Source organism: Marmota monax, unplaced genomic scaffold (assembly GCF_021218885.2).
Source record: "Marmota monax isolate L192 unplaced genomic scaffold, Marmota_monax_Labrador192_F-V1.1 WCK01_AAM20220418_F8-fsc00017, whole genome shotgun sequence".
NCBI classification, from domain to species: Eukaryota; Metazoa; Chordata; class Mammalia; order Rodentia; family Sciuridae; genus Marmota; species Marmota monax.
The window spans coordinates 4,965,834-4,987,380 of NW_026695241.1; the positions used below are offsets into that span (position 1 = coordinate 4,965,834).

Consider the following 21,547-nt stretch of genomic DNA (forward strand, 5'->3'; position numbering starts at 1 on the left):
GTTTCTCCCGTATTTCAACGGAACGGAATGGGGAAGATCCTCCTTTTTTAGGGATTCCTTAGCAACTGTCTCTTGACAGTTCACCGTATTTTGTTAGTGAACAGTGACCCAAAGGGACATGGTAATGAGTGCTCTAGTTAATCACCATTTTTATTTCTTGACATTTCTTTTAGCAAGTAGGGTTTGGATTAAGAGAATTTTAAAATCATAGTCTGCCTATGACTATGGGAGATAATGGGCTGCTCATTCAGATGAGAGCAATTCTTTTGATAGACTTATTTCTTATAATTTTATAAATTAGCATTCTGGTTTAATTTGGGGTGCTGGAGATTGAACCCATGGGCTCACACTCATGCTAAGCACTGCCCTACCCCTGAGTTTTTTAGCCCCCAGCCCCCTAGTTTTGTTTTTATCATTATTTAACCAATCCTTCATATTTATTTGGTTGAAATAGAGAAAAATGGTTTGATAAAAAGTGCTTACATTTAGTTTTTCGATGTGGTGTCTATTTGAGAAGAAGTGAGATTGTGGAGCTGCCAAAATCAAAATCCATTTTACTGCTTCCAGTTCTATTTGGGTGGGAGATATGTTAGGTTTAGAGATGGTAATGAAAGATTTTCTTCATGTGTCTAGTAAAAGGTTGTTTGGACTTGAGGGCAGTTAGAAACAGAGGCTGAAAACTATGGAAGTGACTAGGTTTAACTTTGTATCTCAGATAGGTGAAAGCAGTTGGCTATTCCTTTGACCTCAATTTTGTTCCTCTACTAAAGGTACTCCCATAATATCAATCTTAGCAGTTTCACTATCTACTCAATTTTCTGAAGTAGAAATCTTCAAGTCATGTTTTGTCTTTTATCTACTTCCCATTGGCCACCAAATTCTTGTGGCCTATGTCAAAATTGTACTTTCCTTTGTTACTCCTACTTCTTCAGTGCTCTTTCATCCTTTTTGCACTCCATTCTATTTTCTGCTGTATTGCCAGTTACTTTTCTTTTTTGGTACCAGGGATTGAACCCAAGAGTGCTTAACCTTTGAGCCACATCCCCAGCCTTTTTTTTTTTTTTTTTAAAAACAGGTTCTCACTAAATTGTTTAGGGCCTTAGGACCTTGCTAAGTTGCTAAGGCTGGCAGCTGTCTATTGACAGTTCATCGTTTTCCTCCTGCTTCAGCCTGCCAAGTCCCTGGGATTATAAGGATGTGCCACCGTGTCCAGTGTCAGTTACTTTCTAAAAGCAAATTTGCTTAAAAATTTCTTGACCTATCACAGATAAAATCTAAATTTCTTAGTTTTAGAAGGCCAACAATTGTCCATATGGGTTCAACCTTCCTTTTCTAATTGCCTTGCCAATTGCCATGCCTAATCTATTTATATATGCATGTGTGCCAATACCTAGAGCTTCTGTCACACAGAACTTTGTCAGGCACCTACAGAACTCCAAACCTCTTCACAGAAAGCCTTTTCTTCTCTACTTCCTCCTTTGCCTGGAAAACAGTTTTCCAGCAATCCTGCTCACAGATCAGGCACTTGGTGAAATCATTGTGACTCTTACGCAAGTTGAATTGATTGCCTGTGTTCTAACAGAACTTTGAGGATCTCTGCCTAGCAACACTTACCATATTGAGTTATAATTGCTCATTTTCCTTGATGCCCAGGGTAGGGATGGTATTTTTTTCTTTCTCCTTATATGTCCAGTATGTGGCATCTTCCTTGGTACACAGTGGATGGTCAATAAAAATGTGAGTGATCAGAAATCTGCTGAGTTGCTCAAAGCTTTTATTCCTTTCGCTTGGTATTACAATAGGACTTGCTTAATACCTGTTTCATTTGTTTTCTCTTTAAAAATAGAATACAAGCCAGGTATGGTGTGCATTACTGTAATCCCAGTGGCTTAGGAGGCTGAGGCAGAAGGATCGCGAGTTCAAAGCCAGCCTCAGCAATGGCAAGGCACTAAGCAACTCAGTGAGACCCTGTCTCTAAATAAAATACAGAATCGGGCTGGGGATGTGGCTCAGTGGTCGAGTGTCCTCCTGAGTTCAGTCTCCAGTACCAAAAAAAAAAAAAAAGGAAGTAGAAATAGGGCCTTAAAGCCCCAGTTGAATATGTTTCATTTAAAATTATGGCAAGCCAAAAAGAGAAATTTACAAAAACTTCTAATTTCCTGTAACAAAATTTTGATAAATACTCTCAGCAAGTAGTAAACATTGAAAAATGATGGACATTGTGTTTTTTTCACTGAGAAAGTCAGCACTTTTTGTCTGCTGTAGTAGCTACTAAAGGTAGACATCCTAAGGTGTAGGAGATTGGCAAAGAGAATGACCCATGTGACAATGAAGAACATTAGTGGCAATGATAAGTTGTGGTGAAAATCAGATGATAAATATTTTCTGAATTTGCTCTTGTATCAGCCTACTTTCTGTTTATTATTATTTTTTAATTGTTGATGGACCTTTATGTTATTTATTTATATGCAGTGCTGAGAATTGAACTCAGTGCCTCACATATGCTAGTTAAGCACTGTACCACTGAGCCACAACTCCAGCCCATACTATTCTATTTAAACTCGGTGAAATGTGTTTTTCTTAAAATGCCTACTTAGGGCTGGGAATGTAGAGCCTCAGTAGTAGAGCATTTATTTGCCTAGCATGTTCAAGGCCTTGGGTTCAATCTGCAGCGCACACACACAGAAAGCCTATTTATTCCATCATATGGTGTTGACCAAATATTCAATATATGAATTTCTTTTGTAGCAGGTTTACCTAATTGTCAGAGAAAGGAAGTTGAAGGTACTGAATCTACACTAAGATCCGAGGTAAGGAAAATTGAAGACTACTTTCAAACTTAGATTTTTATCTCTTTTGAAACCATGAAGTTATTCAGGATTTCAGTTCTCTGTTTACATTGCTTACCACTTTTTTTCCTCTGTGTATCTTGTTTGTTTTTAACTTTTAGGAGGCTTACTTAGATGAAGAATTTATTTTCATGACAACAGTTTGTTGTTCTTTAATATTTTCCTCTGTACTTCTGCATATTGAAAGTAGGAAAACTGCCAAAAGTAGAAGTAATAGGGGCAAAAGTTTATCGTTATTAAGGAATGCTAAATCATGGTAGTACATTTAAGTATGATATGAAGAATGGGATTGTTTAATCTAGAGCTTTTTAATATTCTAATGTTGAGAGAATTATATTTGGGTACAGAGAAGTTAAGAATATAGGAATAGCAAGTTAATTTTGCTGTTTTATTTGTAATTAATGTCTAGTTGTGACTAGTTCTAGACATTGTGCTTAATGGGGAAACTTGGTAGGGGTTCAAAGGAAAGCCTTGAAAGGAAAGGATTTCACAGTAGAAGCTATTGTAAAGGAATAAAAGTCAACTAGTTAGCATTGGAATAATAACAGAGAGCACTTGAATTGCAGCAAAAGGTATTGTTAGAGCACTGTGGAAAGTGTGTTTCCTTTCTACTAAGTTATAAAAAGAACATTGGATTTAGATGTAAGAAAATACTACTAACAAACATTATTGAACTCTGGTCTAGAATATCAAGGTGAGTTTGTGGAACTGAAAGTAGCGAAACCCCTGTAGAACTGTACTGTATTAACTTTCTGTGTGTAGACAATTTGGTGGCACTAAGAGACGTTAGCAGTAATGACTTAATAAGAAAAGTAGGTGCTGTAGTGACAGATGAACTTAATGGCTGAGATAGGAAATTCTTTAAAAAGTACTCATTGGTACAGACTCACCCAGAAAAATTAAACAGCAGAAGTATGTGTGTGAGTGGCATTAACCTAGGTGAATTCCCCGTGACCCATTTGGGGAGAAAAGTAAATATGGTTAACCTGCTCAGTGAATGTCTATTGGGTCTATGGCAAGTATGATTTCAATGTTTAGAAATGTTTATTTTTGGTAAAACTCAAATGTGATCTAGCTTCCTCATTGGTACTTATCCAGAGGTACTCAAATACTAAAGGAAAAAAGGGCTTTATTTGTCAGGTAATTTTAACTGTGTGATTCTTGGTGGCATTAAAACTCTTATGACATCATAATCTTTTCTGTAACTATGCAACATATCACCATGCAGGACTCACTGCTGTTAAACTAAAATAAAATAAAAAAGATAATGATATTTCTGAATAGTCTGTTTAGAAAGTTTAGTATAGAAGAGTAGTGTGTTTTCCATTACAAATTAGATTTGCTTACAGATGTTAAATGTTTTAGCTGACTGAATTAGTTAGGGTGTTTTTGTTGTTGTTGTTGTTGTTTTTTTGAGTACTGGGTATTGAACCCAGGGGCACTTAAACACTGAGCCACATCCCCAGCCCTTTTTTATTTTTTATTTTGAGACAGGTTCTCACTAAGTTGCTTAGTGCCTTGCTAAGTTGCTGAGGTTGGCTTTGAACTTGGAATCCTTCTGCCTCAGCCTCTTGAGTTGCTGGGATTACAAGTGTGTGCCACCACGCCTAACTTAGTTAAGATTATTTAGTTGTAAGTAAAAGCAACCACCCTAAGCTAACTTAATTCTCTGTGTGCCAAGAAAGTAGTCCTCACATTTGTGATCTTTCGTCCAGTGTACTCTTAATATTTTTATATTGTCATTTTTACAAATGATTTACACGAGGTATGAATAAAGTGATAATTTTAAAACGTTTATTTAGAAATGGTAATATTTTAAGTTTAACTTAAAGTCCAGGTTTTTATTCTGAATTTTTCTGGTTTTTGAAAACATATCTAAAGCTGGGTGTGGTGATACTTACTTGTAGTCCTAGCTACTCAGAAGGTTGAGACAGAAGGATTATTTGGACCCAGGAGTTTTAGGCCAGTCTTGTCAACATAGTGAAACCCTGTTTCAAAACAAACATATACTCAGAATAGACAATGTTCTTTAATTCATTTAACTATGTATTGACTCTTTTTTGTTTACATATTTTTTTTTAGTTGTAGATGAGCACAATGCCTTTATTTCATTTTTATTTTTTTGTGGTGCTGAGGATCGAACCCAGTGCCTCACATATTCGAGACAAGCACTCTACTACTGAGCCACAGCCCCAAACCTGTGATCAGTGACTTTGTAGCATAAAATCAAAGAAGCAAAATCTACACCCAAATTTGATTTAGGATTAGGCATATTCTATATAAACATGCTTAATACATTTGTAGCTTTAATTTGAAAGTGCATTTTAAAGGCAATTATTCTGTGACCTTTTATAGTGTACATCAATTTTTTTTGTGAAACAGTGCTGTGCAGTAGCCATCACTAACCTGTTTTACTTGTATTCTTTTTGTTGAAAATACTTTCTTTGCTTCTAGAATGAAAGACTTAAAAAGTATTGTACTGATCTGGAAGAAAAGCATGAAGCATCAGAGCTTCAAATAAAGCATCAGTCTGCAAGTTACCGAAATCAACTGCAGCAGAAAGAGGTAAAGTTTATTACAATTACTTTGTATTTATTTCACCATTATTTTTAGATCCATAAAAATATTGAAAGGGTATTGAATTCAATAAAACTTGGTAAACTTTTATTTATATTATAAAAACTAACCTTTGCAGAGATTAATTTCTACTTTCTAAAAGAAGAAAAGTTTTTTTTATAAAATATCTTCAGGCATCTGTTGCTCATAATTTCTAATTTTATGAAATCTCTTAACTATTTCATAATCTCAATACTATTCTTAACTATTTTCTTAAGTTGTTTTAAATCAACATGGTCATTTTTAGTGATAATTTCTTTTTAAAAAAATGCTTTGTCTATACAAGTGTCTGTTATGTTGGAATATATGTGATTTTCCATGGAAAAATAAAATTAAGTATATTATAATTGATTTTTACTGTTTTATAAATGTTTTTGCTTTTTTCTAGTTTGATTGAAATGTTTGTTTTGGAATTGGCTTATCTTTGCAGTATTAGTGATCTTATATAATTTAACCAGTGCATCCTTAAAATATGGACTATGTTTCTATGTGTCATGCTGTTACTGAATTCTTTTTCATGTTTAGTACATAAGTGGAGTCCAATAAAAACTTACTTTGAATTGAACCATTTCCTATTTTATTATCCATATTATTTCAATACTCACTTTGTTTACTAAGAATTCATTTCTGCTGTAACTTCCTATTTGGGTTTTTAAAGTTAGATGAATTGGTTTCTAGTTCCTTAGTGACATGCTAAGGTTAAAAATTGAGGGTAAATATACACATTTAAAGTGGAGCTTTAATTTTCTTTATTTTGGTGCCGGGGATTGGACCCAGGGACACATAACCACTGAGCTACATCCCCAACCTTTTTTTTTGTAATTTATTTAGAGACAGGGTCTCACTCAGTTGCTTAATGCTTTGCTGAGTTGCTGAAGCTGGCTTTGAATTCATGATCCTCCTGCCTCAGCCTCCCAACCCATTGGGATTACAGGTGTGTGCCGCCGTGCCTAGCTTTAGAGTTTAATTTTCAAACTGATGGCAATTTATAATTTTACATAATATAATAAAAACAAATTTCTGCAAGGGTAAAATGTATACAAAATGCATTTGTAGCTTTAATTTGAAAGTGCATTTTAAAGGCTATTATTCTGTGACCTTTTATATTGTACATCATTTTTTTGTGAAACCCATTGGGATTATAGGTATGTGCCACCGTGCCCAGCTCTAGAGCTTGATTTTTTACAAACCCATTTTTTTTTCTCTTTTTTAAAGATTCAACACAGATATAACAGTTTATTGCTAAACTGCTTTCAAAGTCTTTAGACTTTACTCTTTGAATTTCTGTATTTGTGGACTGGTAGCAAATGTACATGGCATCAATCCCTGGATCACACTTTGAGTAGCACTGACTTAATGGACATGATGATAGAAATAGTAATTCCTACCCAGGGGTTTGCAGCTGAATCATTAGTGACACCTTTAAAAAATATACATGTTCATACACCTCAGAAGATTCTGAGTATCCTGGGAAGATTAGTGTACTGGGAAGGGACCTTGATGTTGGGAATTTTCAGAAGCTTCCATATGATTCTAATGCTCACCCCATAGTTGGAAACACTTGTGTGGAAAATTTTGGCATTTTATTTTCTTTTTAACTATTGATATTAGAGAACACATTAAACTGTTTAGAATTTGTTGTTATTATTAAAGCTTGCACTTGAGTAGCTCTAAAACTTGATGTAAATATTTATGGTATAATGACAACTCTTTCTGTGTTAAAAATATATCTAAAATATGGATTTCAGTATTTTTTAGTAGAATGAATGATAATACATAACTATACCTCTGCTGTTTTCTGAATCTGTTTGCTACACTCTTTGTGATGTCTCTATTCCCTGAAGATGCGGTTTATCTCATATCATTTATGGGAAAAAGAATAAAATTTATATACTATTGTAAGTCTGTACTAGAGAAAGGGGCTCTAATATGAAAAATCTGTTTGTTATGACATAAAGTATACACATATTTGGTTTTTGTTTGACTAATTGATTAGTTTTACACCTGTAGAAATGTTGCTACCTCCTGGCTATTTTCCCAGTATCAAGTTTTCCTTGGTTATGGTAATGTCTTATACTACCATATTATGGTAGTGTCTTATGCTAGTTTAAGGTTATTTCAGTTGTGTCTAGATGGCTTACTTGAGTATTCTCTCACTCAGAATGGATGTGGCATTATGGTAGGTCCTATGTTCATAATTTTGGGGGGTTATGATTTAGTATGGCCAGCCTTTAATCAAAACTCTGCTCAGGGTTTCAGAACTTTTGTATACTGTTCTCTTCCTCAATAGGGTCAGATTTTCACTGCCTGCTTGTTGCCAGTATTAAAGCCAGGGCCTCTTTGAGTGCATTATTTCCTTCTGAGACTCATGAGCTAATAACCATGGGTTTACTGTGTTATCTACAAAGAATGGATCTATAAATCAAAGCATTATTCCAGCTGTGTTGTATAGAGAAGCATTATCATTCATGGTGCATTTTAAGACTAAATTCAGCCATAATCAGATACATAAGACTCTTGCAATAGATGTTTGTTTGTTCATTCTTTTTCCTTTTCTTTTTCTTCTCAAGTACCAGGGATTGAACATAGGGGTGCTATACCATAGAGCTACATCCTCAGCCCTTTAAAATTATTTTTAGATTTTATTTTGAGACTGAGTTTCACTAAGTTGCTGAGGCTGTCCTTGAACTTGCAGTTCAACCTCCTCAGCCTCCTGAGTCTGAGATTTAAGGCATGTACCACTACTGGCCTCCAGCAGAAATCCTAAAGAAAATTTAATATATAGATTGACACAGCTTTTCATTTTCTCATCATAAGGTTTGATGATCACCAACAGAGCCCTAAGAAATATCCTGTATTAGCCCTTTCATAGAAGATAGGAAACTTGTGTTTAACTGAGAAATTTATTGTTTTACTTAATATATGAGTAAAATTTTGATCTTCATACTACTTAAAATATATGTGCTTTAACTATGGTAATTATGTTTTTTTAAATAAAAATTTTATAGTTGGGATGTTGTAAGTGACTTGGATTCACTTAAAAGATACTTAGTGAATGATTAGTCTTAAACAAATCATTCTACCTTTTAATATAATGAAGGTTTAAAAAGATCAATTTGTTTGAAAGTACTTTCTCTAAAACATGGATTATAAATATATAGGTAGAAATCAGCCACCTTAAAGCAAGACAGATTGCACTACAAGATCAATTGTTGAAACTACAGTCAGCTGCTCAATCGGTACAGTCAGGAGCTGGTGGTATACCAACAACCACTGCACCGTCTTCATTTGTTTACGGAATGAGTAGTCATTTTTCAGCCTTTCGTGATGATGACATGGACTTTAGTGACATAATTTCATCACAACAAGAAATAAACAGATTGTCAATTGAAGTTTCAAGACTTGAATCTGAAGTTGGCCATTGGAGGCATATTGCTGAGGTAGGTAAAATGTGGGTGAGTTTTTTTAAAACTGTGAATGAGTAAAAATATTGATGCTATTTAGGAAGCAGTGTGTGAAGTGTTTGGTATCAGAAATAATCCTGGATAAGAAAATAGAAAATCTATATTCTAATTCTGCCAGTGGTTCTCTCAGTGGTTTTGGTCAGGTTATGTTTCTCTCTCAGCCTCCTTTTCCCCTTCTGTACAATATTTGGAAATTTTTTTTTCAAAAATTTTAGAGCAACAGATCCATTTTTCAAAATAAAAGTTACAAGCCCAGGAATCAAAAGAAAAATTGAGGGGCTGGGGTTATAGCTCAGTGACAGAGTGCTTGCCCTGCAAAGTGAAGCATTGGGTTCGATCCTTGGAACTGCATAAAAATAAATAAATAAGACAAACAAAGGTATTGTGTCCATGTTCAACTAAAAAAAAAAAAAAAAAAGAAAGAAAGAAAAAAGAAAAGAAAGAAGAATTGAGTGGAGCTAGCTTCTTTTCCCCCTGAAGTCTCTGAGACTTCTTTGATGGAAACACTAGGGCTCCAGAGCACTATGTTTGACACTATTTCCTTGGATTTTTATCTGAGATTTTTGTTAGCTCTAGTAATATATAAAATGAAAATCTGATCATTGGTATTATAAAATATGTTAAATTATTTTGTGATTTTTTTTTTTTCACATGTATCAGAAATGAAATACTTGCTATTTGGGAGATATAAACTTTTTTCCAAGGAACATTTTTTTTTTTTTTTTTTTGTCTTACACATCAGATTTTATAGACTGTGGAGGTTGGCAAAAGACACAAGACTTAGAATAAATTGATACATTGTTAACTTGGATTTAACTTCATTCATGTAGGGGGAAAAACAAAGTAAATAGTTAGATTTTTTTGTTCTCTTTTTGTGAATGTAATCTAGTTTATGTAAAGGAGAAATCTTCCTAATTAAAATGATCTGCATGCTTCCCATGTTGCTAAACATTCCCAATACCTAAAGTAAACTGTAGTAAGGGCAGTCTGTCCATTTTATCTCTAAAAAGCAGTAATTAAGTTTTGTATGTGTAAAAATAACCCGAAGAACTTGATAATATCAGGGATTTCCTGTTTTATCTCTGGAGATTTATTTAGTAATTTATTTCAGGGCCTTGGAAACAGTGTTTAAATGAATACATACTCCCAGGTGATTCTGATTAATCCCAAGGGGGATACATTTTAAGAAATGTTGTTGAGGGTAAGATTTCATAGGGGAAGATGGGTTTTTGCCTAGTTTGTGATAGATCTCTTCTAGAATATGAAGGTGAAAAGGGCATATTTGAGACCTTATAGGGGCTTAATTTTCTAGTGAGGCATATATGTCTATGTATATTATCCTTAATAGCTACAGGAAATATTCATTACTTCTGTTTTACAAACAGGGAAACAAAGTTATTTCCAAAAGTAACACCCTCATTGTCAAAGTGATTTAAGTTACAAAGCAAATATATATCTCTTGACTGCCAAATACTGTATTCTTTCCATTATACCGTCTTTTTGGTTCATTAACATGATATATAGTTAAGTGTTAATAAGGATAAATGAATGGTAACCTAGCGCATTGGTGGGTAGAGGGAGGGATGGGGAGAGGTTGGTCAGTGGGTACAAAATTAGTTAGATGGGAGAAATAAATTATGATGATCTTTTGGGTACTAGGGTGACTGTAGATAACAGTAGTGTATAGTATATTTCAAAATATCTAGAAGAGAGAATTTTGAATGTTATCACCACAACTAAATGCTAAGTGTTTGAGATAATACTGCTAGTTACCCTGATTTGAACTTTCTCAATGTATAAATAAATCAAAACATCACTTGTATCCCCATAAATATGTACAGCTATTAAGTATCAAGTAAACATTTTAAAAAGGTAAATGAAAAACATACAGCTTTGAATAAGAAAAATCCAAAGTTCTTTTATTTTCTTTTCAAACTAAATAATAGGGTTGGGGCTATTATTAGTGGTAAAGTGCTTGCCTTGCATCATGCGTGAGACACTGGGTTCGATCCTCAGCACCACAGAAAAATAAAGATACTGTGTGTTCATCTACAACTAAAAATATATATATATATATATATATATTTATATATATATATATATATATATATATATATATAAAATCATTTTTAAAAAGATTTTTACTAGATCATCATTAGCACTAATATTGGGTAGCTTTCAGAAAGTGCCTTTTAGAAAACTGCTTAATTATTCTCACATTGAATATTTAAGATACATAAATAAATATTTAAGCTACATAAATAAATAAACTGTTTTTTTTAATCTTAAATTTAGATATTTTGCAAAACTGTTGTCTCCCCAATTATTTAACACATTCTTATATATTAGTATCTTTTATTATGTATTACTCTCTACTGAACAAAGTTCTTGGCATCCTTGAGTTAGAATCTATCTGGGAAATTCTTCTTTTTTGACAAGTATCTTTTAATAAAGTTAGTGACTTTCTGTTTTATAAGAAAATTGGTATTGTTTTCTGATTCTCTTTTTCTGAACTTCTAAGGCACAGGGAACACATAATTCTGATCAAAATGAAATCTGCAAACTACACAATACTATCAAGGTAGGTCAGATGTTGTTTGTCGTTGACGTGTGTGTGTGTGTGTGTGTGTGTGTGTGGTATTGGGGATTGAACCCAGGGCCTTGTGCATGCAAGGCAGACACTCTACCAACAGAGCTATATCCCCAGCCCCTGTCATTAACTTTTATGCATCTAAAATCTATATGTAAAAATATAAGCATCACTAAAAGTCTTAATTAAGAGTGATTATAGATTATGATATACATTTTTAACTGGTTCATATTAACTTTATGACAAGTAAGGTATATAAAAATATCTCTTTCCAAAATAATTTGGTTTTGAACATTTTTTCAGTAGTTTATTTTTCATATGTGTGTGTACTCTGTCTCATAAAACTGCATTAACAGAATTTCAAGCTTGCTGAAGTTTCAAGGTTTTTAGAGTTGAAGGATATTGACAAAATAAAATGCTACTATTTTTTAGTGGTAGAAATTCTCTAGTTTCTGTCAATTATTATTTCTTTTAAGAAAAGGCATAGTTTATATGTTTATTGTGATAGTGAATTGCTTTTAGTGCTGAAATTATTGTCAGATACAGAATTTTTACTTTGGGGGTTTATTGTTATTCTAATAGTAATATGTGATAAGTTCCAGAGTGAGACCTGGATATGCTATTTTCCCACGGTTCTACTTTGGGCAGGTTTCTTAACCTTTCTAAGCTTCTCTTTTGCCTATCAGTAAACTAGATATGGTTGTTTTACCTACCGTGTAGGTTTGTTTTGAGTTTTACATATAAGGCTTTGAGTCCAGTGCTGGCACAGAAGTGCATAGGATTAAAGAATGGCTTACACTTAAACCTCAAGAAAAAATAGCTAATGTATAGATTAGGATTCTTAAGTTATAAGCAGTAAAAGCTTTCTCTGGCTAAATAAAACAAAAGAGGATTTACTGGAAGGCTCCACAATAGTCTGTCTGTAGGACTGAAGGAAGAGTTGAGCATTCTGGCATCAGGAAGGACAGAAATGGGAGCAGCATCAGGAATCTAGCAAGATACAGTATACAGACTTTTAAGGATGCAGCTCTCAGGATGCTTCCATGTCCAGGTTTCTGGAAAAGCATTATTGGTCTCAACTTGGGTAATAAAGCACTTTGGTTGACAGTTGGGAGTTCCAGTAGGCCTGGAGAAGGAAAGGCTGAGCAAGAGAATAGTGGTAGTAGGAAAACAGGTACAGATTTCTCAAAGGGTTGATGCTGGTAATGGTGGAATATGTTGTTTGGAAAAGGAGAAGTTTATGTTCATCTTTTGTTTTCAGTATTTTCTTGTTGATGTTCCCTCATTAAAAATAGAAAAACTACAGGCTGGGGTTGTGGCTCAGTGGTAGAGTACTCTCCTAGCATGTATGGGGCACTGGGTTCGATCCTCAGCACCACTTAAAAATAAAATAAAGATATGTGTCCACCTAAAACTAAAAAAATATTTAAAAAAAAAATAGAAAAACTAGCTGGGCTCAGTGGTACACGCCTGTAATCCCCGCAGCTTGGGAGGCTGAGGCAGGAGGATTGTGATGTCAAAGCCAGCTTCAGCAACGGCGAGGCACTAAGCAACTCAAAGAGACCCTGTCTCTAAATAAAATACAGAATAGGGCTGGGGATGTGTCTCAGTGGTCTAGTGCCTGTGAGTTCAATCTCCAATACTAAGAAAAAAGAAAAACTATAGGGTGAGGTGGGACATAGCCTGTCATGGCAGCTAATGGGGAGCCTGAGGCAGGAGGATTATGAGTTTGAGCCCTCCCTGGGCAACTTAGTGAGACTGTCACAAAATAAAAATGAAAAGGGGTGGGGATATAGCTTAGTGGTAGAGCACTTGCCTAGCATGTCAGAGGCCCTGGGTTCAGTTCCTAGTATTCGTGTGGGGCAGAGGGTGGTGGAGAGAGATGACTGTTTTTAAGGTTTAAGACAGGATGGAGGAGGGGGAGTCTTTCCAAATTGTTCAAATTTTGGAACTGTGTTAAATTATTTTCAGCCTTAATATGCTTAGAGAAGTAATTTTAATAATACAGACCTTGGATGATAGTGAAATAAATAGCTTAGGTAAATTTATTGATCATAAATGTGGTTAATTTTGTTTTATTTTTTAAGGTACTTGAACAAAACCGAAGTCGAGACATAGATGAACATCAACATGAAATGTCAGTTTTGCAGAATGCACATCAACAGAAACTGGCAGAGATAAGTCGCCGGCATCGAGAAGAGTTACGTGACTATGAAGAACGAATTGAAGAACTTGAAAATCAGTTACAACAAGGTTATTAATTTTAGTAGTTTCACATATTAGATGACACAAATGGCAAACTAGTACTCTAAGACCAGGACACTGCTGTAAACTTGGACTAAGTTCCAAAAAATGAGTAAGTGATTGGTTTACTCATTTGGCAGATGTTTAGAAAATGACATAGCTTTCAAGATTCTGTAAAATGGAAAGGTCCTTTTTGCTTTTATGGTAAACAATTACAACTCGTAGATTTCTTTGTTGCATTGTTTGGTGATGATATGTTGGTGATAAATGATTCAAGATATTTTCAGATACATTGGCTTTTTAGTAGTTGATTCTGATGTTTCTCCAATTTTTTATTCATTTTTAAAGTGCTTAGTTTAAGATAGTAATTTAAATTTTCTTTTTAAGCTTTCCAAGTTCGGAACTCGAATCTTAGTTATATATATAGTAAGTATTTATTTCTTGGTATTTAACACATGATGTCCTTGACTGTGTTTATGTTCTAGGTGACTCAGGAGTTATAGTAACTGATGAGCCTAAAATCTGTGAGATGCAGAAGACTATTCAGGTTCTACAAACTGAAAAAGTAGAATCTAAAAGAAAGATTGAAGAACTTGAGGAAAAAATCAAAGACATAAATAAAAAATTATCTTCTGCAGAAAATGACAGAGATACCTTGAAAAGAGAACAGGAACAACTCAGTGTGGAAAAGCGACAAATGATTGAACAGTGTGAAAACTTGAAACTGGAATGTAGTAAATTGCAGCCTTCTGGGATGGAGCAGAGTGCTACTGTGGCAGAAAAGGGAAAAATTCTTCCACAGAGTTCAACAGTGGAAGAAGTGCTCAGGCTGCAACAAGCCCTGTCTGGTATAGAATGCTTGGGACTTATTTCAGATTATTGTTTCAGTGCTTTGGAATTGTTTTTAGAGACACACATACTTTAGTAGACAAATACTTCATGAAAATGGAGTATTTGTGGAACCGTCTATAATTTGATTAAAATTGTTTGGTGTGAATTCATTGCCATAGCTAATAGGCAACAAAAAGTACTTTTCTATCAAAATGGGTCAATTATTGACTAGGTGTCTCTTAGCCTTCCTTTATTTTTTATGTATTTACAAGGAAGTCAGCGATTTAGGAAGCCTCGTGGATTTCTGAGAAGTAAATCCAGTGCACACATTGCTGTGGAGAGGTACTGTTTCTTTTAGTCTACACAGAACTGAATACTTTCTATAACTTATCACAGCCCAGACTCTCCATTCAGGTAATGCAGCATTCCATCTTTACAAGTCCATTGTTATCCTTTTAAATGATTTCCTAAATTGAAGCAGAGGCCCAAAAGATAAGAACTTTAGGTCATCTACTGTTTTCCATGCTCAAGTTGATGTGTTCACTGGTACAAAAATATTAAATTAGATAGATAAATCACTAGTATTCATACATTCCAGGAACATATAATGAGAGCTTTTCAGCTTGAAAAGATGCATTTTATTTTGCACTTCATTATTTTCTCACAGTATAAACCCTCACTTTATGAACTCATTCATTACTGCTCTGGAAGTTTCCAATCCTTGTGTGCTTGTTACTCCCCACATCTGTACCCCTCAGCTGCCTTTTTTCTCCAGCTGCTGATCTAGTCGGCCAACTCTATATATCACCTGGGTTTTTGAACTAAAGTTAGGTTCAAAGTAAAATCATTGTCAACTTCTCCTTTCCTAGCCTTGGTGATTGGTAGTATTCACTGGTCTCTCAAATCAGAATGCTGGAAGTCATCACTGACAAGTCCTTGGGTTTTCTTTTCTTTTCTCTGGCTGAGTGATATTTCAGGATTATATCCCAGAGGAGTTCCAGGGTTTCTCACAGGTTCATCTGTCCTGAGAGCTGCCATGCAGGTAAAGGGAAGGCAGTGAAGTGTAAGGTCCTGGACCTCTTTCTCATTTGGTTTCAATCAGAATAACTCCGCGGTTTTATAAAATAAGTTTAATTATATCAGGTGATCCATCATTTGCTTAAATAAATCCTACTGCTCTAGTCCTTATCCCCTTTCCCATTTCCATTGCCATGATTCATTTCAGTTAATCATAATTGCTTTTGCTCGTGTTAACTATGGTAGATCTCTTTTTATTTATTCAGTTTTTATGTGTACTGGGGTTTAAAGTCAGGGGCATTTGACCACTGAGCCACATCCCCAGCCCTATTTTGTATTCTATTTAGAGACAGGGTCTCACTGAGTTGCTTAGTGCCTCGCCATTGCTGAGGCTGACTTTGAACTCCCTATTCTCCTGTCTCAACCTCCTGAGCCGGAGCCGCTGGAATTACAGGCATGCACCACTGTGCCCGCTTGAGCATAATAGCGTAGTGTTTAAGAATAAGACTGGGCTGGAATCCAACTTTTGTCACTAACTAGATGACTTTGGGTAAGTTAGTTAACATCTCTCTGCCTCAGTTTTCTCATGTATATGGTTGGAATAATAATAATATCTTCCTTGTTTGTTGTTTTGTGAGTTACTTGCTGCAGAGTTCTCTTTAGAAAAGGTGGTCCATGTCAATTATTATTCATGTCAATGTTACAAAATTTAATTCTCAGGCTCCCATGCTGCCTCCTTCAATTTATTTTATTTTTTCATTTTGTAGCAAGAATAAATTTTCAAAAACACAAAGCAGATTGTTCTCCTACTTTTTAAAAAGTACCTTATTGCTCACCAGGAACTTCAAGATGAAGTCTAAACTTCCGTAGTCGTACATGTAATGCCTCTCATGATCTGATACCTGTCTACTCTTCAGTTTCTACTCTTCCCATTCTACCATTCTAAGCTTTAACCATATTGAACTATCGTAGCTTAAGCCAACAGTCTTGTCTGAGCTCTGTCACTGTTTTGTTTGCTGCATTCTCTTTGTGTGGAGTATCCTTACATTTCTTTGAGCTAACTCTTAGTGTAGTGGTTTAATACAGGTATTACTTTCATTGTCCAATACTTGCACTGACTTTTCTCTGGCCCCATTTTCTCTACCTAATCTCTACTAGATGTTTGCCCTTTTTGCTTTCATGATTCCTTTTTGTTTGCTGTATCACACTGTATTATAATCACATGTTTACTTGTTCTCCTCTGAATTGTAAGCTCTTTAAGAGCAAGGACTAAATTTTTGCCTTATCTGGTATTGGCCTCATCATATATGTTCAATATTTCTCCAACTAAATGTTAAATGAATGACTTCAGCTGAGCTCACGGTATTCTGTTCTGTATTCTTCTTCCAGAATCTCTTCTATTTATGGATCTGTATGTAGTACATTCATATTTAAATTACCTAAGATAATAGAGATATTATTGTATTGTTGTAATATAAATATATATTTGTTACTTTTGAGGTTTCTTTTCCCCGAGTCTTAAGCCTTATACTATTCCTGGTTGCCCAAACTAACCAGCTCATTTGGAAACACAGTTGTTGTTAGTATTTTTATGAAAGCAGTAACATATGATTCATACAGAATACACTTATTCTTTCTTTTCTGAAGAATTGGATTTTAATATAGATTAACTGATTTAATATGATTTCTAGAAGTATGAAATGAAAAAATAGAAGTATGAAATGAGAAAAATGTTTTGCCAGAACTGTTAAAGCTTGCTAATGGTTCTTATAAGTACACTTTGTTTTAATGGGGTTGCTTTTCTGAGTTTAGTATGGGAGGTTATTATAAAGACTTTCTAAATAATTGTAATGTCAGGTTCATTTAATTGTTTTTACAGATGCTGAAAATGAAATAATGAGGCTAAATGGTTTAAACCAGGTAAGCTCATGTTATAGAAGAAAGCTTTTAGCATTGGTTTACTAATAAAAAGTAATTTAATTTATTAGAGTAGTTTGTTTTGTGTTATTTAACAAATTCATGTGAACATACCCTGGGAACTTTTGTCACAGTAATTTTATGTTTGCCAATTTATAACAGAAACAAACTATTTGCACCATAAATTTATATTAGGTTAAAAATTTTTATAATTGAAAAATTCAGGTATAACTGTGCAGAACAATTTGATGAAAATTATGTATATAGAGACATTGTACGATGCTATACCAAAATGAGGAATGCATTTTGACTTTCTTTGAGAACTTCAGGGAGTTTCTATTAATTAGAGGTTATATATATATATAATTTTTTTTAAAAAAAAACATAATAAAGAAATCCTCCTTAAGAATGTCTGAAATGAGTGATTGGCTCTGAATGGTCCAGTGTTATAGTCTTCTAACTTTATGTATCACTAAGGAAATAACTGAGTAGAAACACACAATTGTATAAGTAGCCTGCTTTTTTTGTGAACTGGAAATTTCCTGTTTCTGAAAATACTACTTTAACATTTCTGTAGGATAACAGTCTTGCTGAAGACAATCTGAAACTTAAAATGCATGTTGAAGCTTTAGAAAAAGAGAAGTCATCACTGAGTCAAGAAAAGGTGGGTGCTGAAAAATGGGGAGAGAATTATAATGGTGTTATGTATTACAGTTTACAGCTAAGGACAAGTTTATATCAAAATGGAATGTTTGGTAATAGAGTCCTGAGGACAAAGCTGATCTCATTGATTCTTATAAGACCAAATTGAAGTACCCGGTCAAGGTTCGGAGTGTGAGTGGCTGGCCAGAGTTTACATGTAGAGATAAGCCAGTAGGCACACAGATAATGAGTGGAAAAGATAGGCCCTGTTTTACTATCAGATGGAGTTCTGACTGCAGCAGCATACATATGTGAGTTGGAAGATCTGGAGTGTATATCCTGAATGGATCCATCATGGGGGACAGGAATTTCGTTTTGAAGAGGGATAAAGAGGGACAGTTTCAGTGGTAGAAATGGCATCTTTTTTGTATATGTTGATAGCAAGGATGAAAAAGGATTCTGTAATACAGTATTTGTTATGGAAGAGGTATTTTTTGGGTTTGGACCACTTAGGAAAATTTCCTTGTCTATGGCAGGTCCTTACATAAAGGGTCATTTGAAAACTGGTATTAAGTTAAAGACCAGTGTTTCAATTCAATTTAATTCTTAATTTTTAAAAAGTAATACATGTTTACTGATATATATGTTTAGTACCTACTGAAAATTTTCAGATAATACATGTAGAGTAGTAATCTTTTGCGTCTTCCTTCATTGCTTGGCTTCTTTCCCACAAGCAGTTCTTGTTACCAATTTCTAGTACATCTTTTCAAACATAGTAAGGCATATTTGATTATACATAGAAATTGCTTTAAAAAGACAAATATCTGGTTGGGATTGTGGCTCAGTGGTAGAGCGCTTGCCTAGCACGTGTGAGGCCCTGGGTTCTATTCTCAGCACAGCATATAGATAAATAAAATAAAGGTCTATTGACAACTAAAAAAATATTTTAATAAATACAGATGTCACTTTACTTAACATGCTGTTCTTATAGAAACTAACGTTTTCAGTACCTTCACACATTAGGTATATAGGCAGTATTTCTTAAATTCTTAGTTGTTTGCACTGTTCTATACTTTATGGGATCTTTGCCACCACCCTTTCTAACCACTAAATGCCAATAACATCTCCCAATCTTTTTTTTTTTTTTTTTATTACCATACTATATATATTCTGTTTCTACTCTCATTGTATTCTGCTCTTTAACTGACCTATGTGTACTTTGTAGTTTGAAGACTTCTCTACACATATATGGGGACCTGCAACCTTTTATGAAACTTTTGGATTCTGTAGCTAGTCTTCATAGCTTTTTTCCATTCTTTTGATGTTTATAGTAGTCCATTGTAACTCTTCCTTATGTCTGTCATGGGTCTGCTTACTGGTTAAGAATGCTATAAGTATGTGTGCCCTTAAGATCCAACTGGAAAAAAAAAATGTTTGTGGTTTTCCTAAATATAGAGGCAACTTTAGAAGACTTAGGAGGATACTTTTCTATTTTTCTGTTCTTTCAGAATGAATTTTTGAATTGGAAGGAAATGAGAGTTGTTATGCAGATGTTCTTTTGTAGCTTTTCTTGCACGCACGCATGCTCTCTCTTTCTCTGTCTCTCTCTCTCTTTAATACCCAGGAGTGTGTAACCACATTCCAGCCCTTTTTATTTTTTATTTCAAGATGAGATCAAGCTAAGTTGCTTAGGGCCTTGCTAAGTTGCTGAGGCTGGCTTGAACTTTCAATCCCCAGTCTCCCAACTGGGATTACGGATATGCACCATTGTACACAACTCTAGGTCTCTTTAATAAGGTATTATTAGGCTTTTTATTTGAAGGAATTTGAGATTTTTATTTACTTTAGATACCTTAGAAATTTAATCTTTAAAAATCTATATAATTGAAGGAAGGCTTTACACTGATACATAATCACAAACATCATAATCACATTATCAAAATAAGGTTGAAACAAAGAGAACTGTCCCTCCTCTGGGATTTTGGAGAAAACATTAAGTATCTAGTAATAGACTATAAAATGTATATATAGATCCATGTATAGGAATGTCAGCTTTGAGAGAAGGGAACCTAGTCCATGCTTTGTTAGAAGGTAAAGGAAGAAAAAGGCAGGTGTTTTCTTGAGTCAAGAAAAGTTTCCCTGTTCTGACAGAAGCAAGGAATGAGATGAATTCTAGGGGGAAAGAAGAAAACTTTTCAGAGGGAGAACTTTAGAGTGAATGAGTATTGATTTGTCATTTTCATTTACTCTGTGACTAAATGACTGAGTGTTAAGAAGTGAAAGTAAAGAGAGCCAGGAGACTTGAGGAGTTTTGTTAAGTCTGTGTATGGTGGAGGAGGGGTTAAGGGAAGCAGCTGTGGGAGTGGATAGAAAAGGCTTTCTACTGGGAAAGGACTTGTGTGAAGGAGTTAGAGCTATAGAAGGTAAACATAAAGTTATCACATCTTGTCTAGGGTTATAGAATTTTGCTTGAAGCTAGAAGTAAAATTGCACATGAATAAAGACTGGCTTATTGAGTTTTATTTATCATTATTGAGGTATTGTTTAATGTTTATAATGCAAAGCATTTAAAATAGGTCTCCAAATTCCATTCGTTTGTGTATATAATATTTTGATGTCTCTTCTTCAATGGACCATGTGTTGCCACCTTCTACCTTTTTATTATTTAAGGAGGAACTTCAGATATCACTGTCAAAATTGAGCTGTGAATATGAAGTAATTAAAAATACAGCTTCAACAGACATGAATTTGAATGTACAATTACATGACTTAAAACTTAACTTGAAGGCAAAGGAGGAAGAACTGAATCAGAGTATCAATGAAAAGAAAATGCTGATAGCTGAGTTAGAAGAACTGGACAATCAAAACCAGGAAGCTACAAAGGTAATGCTACATGACAGATAGTAAGGGCTGAGGAAGCACATTCCACTCAGTAGATTGAACACTGGGTGAACATGCAAAAAATAATAGGCATAATTTAAATTTATAATTTGAGTAATGTTTTAGTTTATTGATGTTCTAGTCATAGAGACTGGGACACTTTTTCTGTAGAGTGCCAGTTAATAAGATAATTTTGGCTTTGCAAGCCATGTCATCTCAGTTGCCACTATTCAGCTCTGCAATTGTGATGTATAAACAAATGAGCATGGCATGTGAATTTTATATACAAAACAGGCCTGTGGTCTGTAGTTTTTGTTGACTCTGTTATTTAATTTGAAAATATACAACTTATATCATTTACCTTCTTTTGTTTTAAATTCTTATCCCTAAAGTGATAAAATGGACCTGCTCTAAGATATTGTAAATTTTGTAGGGGATATTGGGATAGAAAGAAAGTTGTTTTTAAGAAAGATTAAAAATGACTAAGAATTTTCTTT

At 34.4% G+C, this 21,547-nt stretch overlaps 1 protein-coding gene across 3 annotated transcripts in view; it reads left to right on the forward strand.

Annotated features, from left to right (window-relative positions):
• Window positions 1-21,547, forward strand: part of Trip11 (thyroid hormone receptor interactor 11) — a 66,386-nt gene that overhangs the window by 1,084 nt on the left and 43,755 nt on the right. For 2 of the 3 annotated variants that reach the window (XM_046440632.2, XM_046440633.2), the window contains exons 2-10: window positions 2,749-2,810; window positions 5,304-5,414; window positions 8,627-8,905; window positions 11,451-11,510; window positions 13,607-13,772; window positions 14,249-14,611; window positions 17,491-17,531; window positions 18,106-18,192; window positions 20,841-21,053. In XM_046440632.2, coding sequence (XP_046296588.1) covers window positions 2,749-2,810; window positions 5,304-5,414; window positions 8,627-8,905; window positions 11,451-11,510; window positions 13,607-13,772; window positions 14,249-14,611; window positions 17,491-17,531; window positions 18,106-18,192; window positions 20,841-21,053 — 1,382 coding nt within the window. The remainder of the gene's footprint in view (window positions 1-2,748; window positions 2,811-5,303; window positions 5,415-8,626; window positions 8,906-11,450; window positions 11,511-13,606; window positions 13,773-14,248; window positions 14,612-17,490; window positions 17,532-18,105; window positions 18,193-20,840; window positions 21,054-21,547) is intronic. The other variant, XM_058577793.1, reaches the window with a different exon arrangement.